At 37.8% G+C, this 8,777-nt stretch overlaps 1 protein-coding gene across 1 annotated transcript in view; it reads right to left on the minus strand.

The window, feature by feature from the left end:
• Positions 1-8,777, minus strand: part of ARHGAP10 (Rho GTPase activating protein 10) — a gene marked incomplete at both ends in the record, with an annotated part of 71,531 nt that overhangs the window by 45,649 nt on the left and 17,105 nt on the right. Inside the window, 3 exons of the mRNA XM_010295528.1 lie at positions 670-774; positions 2,901-3,011; positions 7,269-7,370. Coding sequence (XP_010293830.1) covers positions 670-774; positions 2,901-3,011; positions 7,269-7,370 — 318 coding nt within the window. The remainder of the gene's footprint in view (positions 1-669; positions 775-2,900; positions 3,012-7,268; positions 7,371-8,777) is intronic.

Here is an 8,777-nt window from a genome sequence, read left to right on the forward strand (position 1 = left end):
GTTCTTCCCTGAAAGGGCTGCTTCGAGACAAACAGAAACTCCAAGTCACACTGCTGGCAGAGACATCAAAAGCAATGCTGATAAGCCTAGTTCTTTTTCTTTCCTTTTCTTAGTTATGGATAATACAGCCCTATCAAGCAATGACTCTCAGGCATGACCACCACATACTTGATTTCAAACACACCTAAAACACTGAGAAGCTTGGCATTTCATTACCCCTCCTCTGGATTCTCCAGTGTTGTACGCATTTTAACAGACTTCATTCGGTTTTAAACGCTTTCATGATAATCCTTGTGTTATGTCTCTATTAAAAAAAACTGGAAAAAAGGAGTGGGGGCCATTTATTTGTTGTTTGTTTTTTAGAAGAGTAGTAGAAATGACGAAATAAGAACTCACTGGAATTAGCGAGGACTTGTTCAGCGATGCGGCTCGTTAGCCAGGAGATGGCACTATATCCCCAAAGTTCACAGGCACTAACACGGAGGAAAGTATTGGCAATACAGAATCACAGAATCACTAAGGTTGGAAAGGGCCTTCAAGATCATGGAGTCCAACCATTAATCCAGCGCCACCGGGTCCCCGAAACCATGGATGCTGTATAGGCAGTAACTTAAGTGCATGAGTTTATTTCAAAAATTAGAAAAGGCATAGATATCAATCTCAACTTACATTTTGTATATTTATCTGCAAGGCCATTTTGTAATGATTGAAGTCTTTAGCAAGTTCATATCCCTGATGATAGAAAGTGAACAAACCCTGAAAAAATGATAGCACCTGCAACACAAACAAAAGACTTGTTTAGATGGAAAACCCCATTTACCAGAATATGACTGCTGCACATAGCCTTTTTTAGAAAGATCAGAGATGACGAAATTGTTGTTTTGAAACGCATTTCCACTAATGCCTACAATTTATGAATAACTATTTGGGTCCAAATGATCAGCTACGTATATAGGCATTTTTGGATGGTCCTGCCTCTGGAATTTCACAACTGATTTCTACTTTATATTTGGCCATAGGCAATGTATATTGCCTACCGCCCAAACTTTCCTATGTAATGTTTTCCTACAGCTGCTCTGATACCAATGATGTCTGGAATAAGTATTTGTGCACAAGGAGGTAATGATCATTTGTCTTTTAGTCACCATTTCCCTGGTCATCCCCCTCCCTGCCAATGACCACACTGAGATGACTTTCCTAACAGTCAACTGGCTAGTTCGAAGAAGGAAGAAGGAAGGTCTCCCTTCAGTAGCTTTACCCATCACTGCTTTTTGTATACAGATTAGATCCCCCATCAGAACCAGCAAATGGTCCATGTTGCAGTTTCTGGCTTCAGTGTTTCAATTCAGAACAGAAGAATGCATGAGTTATACTATATTGGAAACAGGGCATGGTGCAGCACTGCCTATCTCTCCTGTTTGTTCAGGTTTTTGGAAAGAAACAAGTGACACAGGAGAGAACAACTCCATTAAATATGTTCTTCAGTTTGTTGTCTTGAATAAAAGTCTGAAGTCATATGCAAATAAACCATTTTCAAAAATGCAAAACAATACATAAATTTGAAGTATTGCAAAGGTTAAAGGGGATAAGAATTTGGTACTAAATAATTTCAGTTTACTACCCTAGTGAAAACTTCAAATACAAACTGAGCAACATGAAGTTCAGCCCCATCCAGAGGGTGCTGTCAGAAAAGAGAAAGGGACATGTTATGTTTCAAAAACATCATTTGAAGATTCATTACTCTTGTCTGGCTCTGAGGAAACTTCAAATGGTTTGAAACACAAGAACCTAATCCAAAATTATTTAGGATTTTTAAAAAAAAACACACACACACCAAACATTAAAAACTAGAAAAAGAAAATAAAATTAAAAAAAAAAAAAACACCAACACATCAGCCACAAAAAAATCGCATAAATCCCATACAACCATTTTTCACATTTTCCCATTCCTTGAGCAATGCTAATATGTTTAAAGCAATTTATTCCCACTAAGGATTTTAGCAATTTTTTCACGCAGGGACAAGCTATATTAAAATATACAGCTCTCATTAAGCCAATAACGACCAACTACTTTGATTAGTGTTATTTTAGACTTTTTTTCATTATTACATTAAAATAATTGTATCAGAATAAAAGGACAGACTCGGCCCAAAAACACAGACTTCAGAGCATGAGTAAATGGAAGTCACTTCTACAATCCATCCTCCCTTTACCTCAGTATTACACTTACTGTTCTGTTGCTGTTTCATAAAGTTGCATTTATACTATGAAGCTAATGGACATTTCACAAAATTTTAGAATAAGCTCTTCTCAGATATTTAAGTAAGTCTGGTCAGTACATGTATGATTTTCACTGAAATTCTGTGGAGCCCCTTGATTTCTGCACAGATTCAACTGCAATTGAAATAAAAAATACCAGACTACCTGATAATGAGCTTTTTGGACAGCAGCACCCTCTTAATTAGTTTGTATCTGCACTTCTTCACTATTGGGCCTCTAAGTGCAACCTTTGTATCGAAAACAAAATTCGTTAGTCAGGAATAACATTTTGGTGGTTAAAAAGAAAGTCTGACCCCAACATCATCTTCTTGAATCCTCTACTCTAACTCACACCATAAATCGAAGTTTTGGCAATACAGCACAAGATTTCACACATTTTTCTGAAAATCAACACCAGGGGATCCAAATCAACTGTAATTACTGAGCTAAGCTTTGAGACGCCTGGTTAACTGTATCTGTACTAGGAATTTGCACAGATGTAACAGAAGTGCTTTAACTTCTGTTAAGTCACACAATTGCATACATTTTCCCAGAAAACAGAGCTCCTTGGCTTTTGTCCAGCTGCATTCCTTCTCCATCCCTTATGAATGACAGGGTAGGCTGAATTCACTGGTACTTACAGGTTCCACACACTCAAATTTCTTCCGCTCCTGTATCTCTTGCAACTTGCATACATACTCGAGGGACAGCTCATAGAAGTGTTTTCTGTTCTGCTCCACTTGGTTATCTGCCTGCACACAGAATACATACAGCTAATGAAGTTTCAAAGACATTTTGCAGACAGCTTCAAAATGACATATGTATAGCATACAAGTGGCAAGCGATAAGATAATTTTCTCAGACTGGGATTTGTTTCTTTACAATATAGTTCATTCATTTACTTTTAAATGACAGCAGCAGTTCCCTTTTACAAGATAACATATGTTGTTTTGAATCATAGAATCACAGAATAGTTTGGGTTGGAAGGGACCTTTCAAGGTCATCTAGTCCACCCCCCCTGCAATGAGCAGGGACATCTTCAACTAGATCAGGTTGCTCAGAGCCCCGGCCAGCCTGACCTTGAATGTTTCCAGTGATGAAGCATCTACCACTCCTCTGGGAAACCTGTGCCAGAGTTTCATCACCCTCAGTGTGAAAAATTTCTTCCTTATTATCTAGTCTAGATCCACCCTCTCTTAGTTTAAAATCATTACACCTTGTCCTGTTGCAACAGGCACTGCTAAAAAATCTGTCCTCATCTTTCTTATAAGGCCCCTTTAAGGAGTGGAAGGCGGCAATAAGGTCTCCCTGGAGCCTTCTCTTCTCCAGGCTGAACAACCCCTACTCTCTCAGCCTGTCCTCATAGGAGAGGTGTTCCATCCCTCTGATCATTTTTGCAGCCCTCTCTGACAGGTCCATGTCTTCCCTGTGCTGAGGGCTCCAGAGCTGGACTCCAATACTGCAGGTGGGGTCTCACCAGAGCAGAGCAGAGGGGCAGAATCACCTTCCTCCACCTGCTGGCCACACTGCTTTGGATGCAGCCCAGGATACAGTTGGCCTTCTGGGCTGTGAGTGCACATTGCCTGCTCATGTCCAGCTTTCCATCCACCAGGACCCCCAAGTCCTTCTCGGCAGGGCTGCTCTCGATCCCTTCATCCCCCAGCCTGTATTGATACTGGGGGTTGGCCTGACCCAGCTGCAGGGCCTTGCATCTGGCCTTGTTGAACCTCATGAGTTTCACATGGGCCCATTCCTTGAGCTTGTCCAGGTCCCTCTGGATGGCAGCCTGGCCCTCAGGCGTGTCAACTGCACCACTCAGCTTGGTGTTGTCTGCAAACTTGCTGAGGGTGCAGTCGATCCCTCTATGTCATTGATGAAGATACTAAAGAGCACTGGTCCCAATACAGACCCCTGAGGGATGCCACTCGTCACCGATCTCCATCTGGACATTGAACCATTGACCACTACCCTATGGATATGACCATCCAATCAATTCTTCATCCACCAAATAGTCCACCCCTCATGAGGCTAAATTGTTAAGAAACTTTCCTGTAAGACCTCTTCAAGCTGCTTTTCTATGGAATCCAAGCCAAATACATCAGAGCAGGTACTTGTGCACTGCTTTATAGCATTGAAAAGGTGCCTGCCCAAACAGAAGAACGGGCAGCAGTGTCTTCCATGAGAAAAAGGGGAAGTCATGTCTCCAGTCAAAGAAAGAAAGAAAATGTTATTGTTGAAAACCACATTGATGGCACCGTAAGCTTTACTTTATAACCCAAAGAACTGCTGTAAATACTATTGCACCCATCCCACACCTGTGCTCACTCTGACTGGCAAGAGCAGCAATTAACAACAGTTCACTTATTGGTAAGACACTCCACAAGTTTCCACAGAGCATCAAATATTTAAAAATGCAGCCTTATTAGCTGTAGTTGATTTTTAGCTCAGCTTTGCTGAAATACCAACACCATATTGATGGTGAACAGTTATATTTTATCTGCCATTCACTGACACATAAATATTTAACTTTCTAATATATACATGTTATTTTATTATTATTTAATGCACACGTGCCCTCATTAAACTATAAAACTTCATGAGCTGGGTAACAGAGACCTTTATTAAAATACATTAAAGAAAGGCTACATAGTCTTTGCCCATGTGATAATACCAAAAGCTTCTACACAAAATTACAAAAGGGAATGGAGAAAGGGCTAAGTGAAAGGATGAGACTTACTATCATACACCCTCTCTTAAATACTGAGACTATATCCTTCAGGCTGAACAGTGGCTTCTATGCTTTAAGAGGATAAGTCAAATTAGCTTCAAGACCATTTTGCCTTAAGACATGCCTTGCTTTGCTGCTGTGCGCTAGAAATCTGTCAGCGGCTAAAAGAGGCATCACGACAAATGCCATTCAAAGAAATAAAGCACTGATATGCACATCAGTAAGAAAACATGTTTCAAAAAGCCAAGCCATTTCAATGCATCCTATAAACCATGCAGCACAGGAACTGAGTTATCAGCACAAAGCTTCTAATGATATATACATGTACTGAAGGGTAGCTATAGAAAAAGACTGTGAGGTGGGTCTCCTAGGACAGCTGGCTAATCAATAGTAAGACTTGCCCTATATGCACCAAAGCCCCACATAAGCCTGTTTCTATCTCTCTCCTTTGTTTTCCAGTTGTTTATTGTTTTGGTTGCCTCCCCCCCAAAAAAACAACACCCTACACAGCCATTTTATTAATTCTTCTCAATCCCCCTGTAAATAAATTATCACATCTCTCATCAATTTTTTGAGGCATGAGTCTCCCTGCGCATCCAGCAAGTTTGCTCACTGTTGCATTGTACTTTGTGTATTGCTGAAGAAATATAGAAATAAGACACAAACCATGCCTCACGGAAATTTCAAGAATATCCCTCCACTGAGAGAGTCAAAGGCTGTATTAAGGTACGACATGCTCCACAATGTGGCAAGTTTTCCATCAAATTTTTGTCAAATTTATACCTGCATCCTTTATTTACTCCAGTCAGGAGCTGACAAAACTAGCCACGTATAATACTAAATTAGGAAGGTCCCGTGAAATTATATACATCTATTTTCTAAGCTTGTGCAAGAAAGTTTTTCCTATTTAGCACTCTGACAACATGCTGCAAGTCCTTTTTTTTTTTAATTGCTTATACATTTATACTCCAAAATTAAATGCACAAATGAAAGAGCTTGACTGAAGAGTTTGAGAATGTTTGCTCATGAAACTTTGAAGGACATTTAAAACAAATCTGTTTGTTCATTCTAGTCTTCACACATGCTTTAAAACTTCAGACTATATTTGATGCAGCTTCAAAATGCCTCTTGCAGGCATTTTGTATTTTTCCATCGAGGTCAGGTCTCATTTCAGACTTTGAAATATTGCTCTCAATATCATCAAGAGATCATAATTAATACTTTTTCATTTTTTCTGGATGAAGACCTTCAGCAGCTGATCAATTTGATAGAAATACAGGTCCTGACATGAGCAGTGCCCATTAACTTCACTGGGGTAACTCAACTCCCCAAAAGACACTTGTTTATGCATACAAGGGCCTGTGTTATAAATACAGTATGGAGAAGTAACATTCTAGTGAAACTCGAGAACAATCCAAGTTCTCAAGTTCCTAGCTAACTTGCCAGTTACATTAACCATTTTTTATGAAAGATGGCATAGACTACTTGGGGTGGGGTAAAGAGCAGGGAGAAGAGTTATCTCTCAGGAAAACATTAAGTGTTTAATGATACAAGGCATTCATAGACCAAGCATTAATAATTCTGACATAATTACATTTCTCTGGGACAAAAAAAATCCTTCTGCCTACAGCAAGCCTCTGCAAGAATTCTCTGCTATCTTCTCATGTACTATTTGCTGCTGCTCCAGAAATAAAAGCTATTACAAATAAGTATGATGATAATAAACCCACAGGGACAGAAGGAATGCCAGGCAAAACAGATCTGTTTTTAAGTTATAAATTGTCAACAAACTTTTTTGTAGCATTACTTGGAAAAAAGAAAAAAACAGATCTTCAAAATAGAAAAAAAAGAAGGAAAAAAAGAAGCACAAAACCACTTCTCTCAAATATGTAAGTCTTGCTGCATAAGCAAGACTCGTATAAGAGTCATCAAGCATTAACACAGGACATTGAGTTAATACATACAATGCAAATTATAGATACGGTAAAGTCTCATAAGAAATGCAGAGTTTTTCACAATGTACTTGCATTTTCCTATTCCCTTAGCTATATAAAAATTTAACATGATATTCAGTACCTCATACATGTCAAGTAAAACACTCTATTCAGAAAACAGTAGGAGTGTACCACTAAGGTCAGCAAACACTGATTTTCTCACAAACCATTTCAGTTGACAGAAATTTTCATTTTACCACTATGAATGCTGGTTTTGTATTTGCATAATATATATTTGCCTATTAAAAAGCCTATAGCTTGCATTAAAAAAAAAGAGGCAACAATACCTCTTGTAATTGTAGCTCTTTCTTCTTAGCTGACAAATTCAAATGCTTTTCTAACAAACTGTAGTTCTTCTCTGTCTCTTTATCAAACTTCTTCTTTTCCTCCTAGACACACAAACAAAGTAGCATTCATTTATATATAAAAATGTAAGAAAAGCCTCCCTCTTCCTTCTTTTAAAATTTTGAATCAGAAACAAAGAGAAACAAACTATCATAGCTCCAACAACTAAGGAAAAGTATTTTTCCAACTCATTTTTTAAATTAATTTAAAGGCTAAATTGAAAAGAAATCCCATTGCATCATTATGGTGAAGTTTATGACTGGAATGCTTACATCTTCCAATTTAAAAAGGAAAAAAAAACACCTCTTCTTGATTTATTGCATTTGTCATTATTTTCAGGGATCACCCTCATCATCTTGGTTTTTAAGAGAGGACTTCAAGGGCAATATCACAGAAAGTTCTTTTTTTCAACAACCGACAGGGGAAAAGTGTTAAAAATCATTTGATTAAGTTCCAACAGTTTCACAGTTCAAAACCCAAAGCAAATATAGCTCCATATTCCTTAGGATTTCTCAATTTCAAAGCCACATGAAGACCTCTGTGCTGAATACCTGCTTCCACCAGATTCTTGTTGCGTTCGTGTGAAAAAAAAAAAGGACTTTTTAAAATTAAAAATAATCTCCATACAACATAAAATCCTGCCAGAAAAAGAGAATCTCTCACAGACACATATGAATATCATCTCCACGTGCATATCCATTTCTTTACCAAAACCAATGTATTGGAAAAGTGACCGTCATTAAATGTTTCTAGGAAATCTGAGTTTTTAGATCTAATTTAGTAGAACACATTGTAAAACACCCTTTCATTTCCTCAGTTCTAGTTTCTTAGCTCTGTGTGTTACAACAGAAATCAGTAATCATAAAATCTTTCAACCAGTTTTGAAGTTATTTTTAATATAACCAATTGCAGTTGAAAATAATCCAAAATAAGTAAAATTAAATATTAAATTACATATTCAAGAACAGATAGATTTACTCATCAGAAAGAAAACAGTTAAAATATTGTTGCATCATCTGTCAATTTGGAATTTTATTTAAATGTATTCTACTCAACATGCTGGTTAGACTCTACAGACATACTTGCTCATTTTTTTTTTCTCTTAACTTTCATTTTTAATAAGTAATACTATATATAAGTGATACACGTTTTTGTTCTCTGAACAACTGGATTCTGAAGATGGCATTCTATTGAAGAGGGATTTAAGCTGTTTAGGATTGCTTCTCAGCAAGGAATTTTACCAAAAATGCTACTTTTCTCTCCATTATGAGTCTAAGAACTTCCTTTAAAAAAGCCGCCACAATACTCCTTACCAACGGAGAAACATTAAGATATGCATATAGAATCATAGAATAGTTTAGGTTGGAAGGAACCTTTAAAGGTTATCTAGTCCAAGCCCCAATATAGTATTAGTTTGATTAGAGATAACATATCAGTATATGGGGGGGGGG

This window comes from Phaethon lepturus, unplaced genomic scaffold (genome assembly GCF_000687285.1).
Source record: "Phaethon lepturus isolate BGI_N335 unplaced genomic scaffold, ASM68728v1 scaffold38379, whole genome shotgun sequence".
In the NCBI taxonomy this organism is placed as follows: Eukaryota; Metazoa; Chordata; class Aves; order Phaethontiformes; family Phaethontidae; genus Phaethon; species Phaethon lepturus.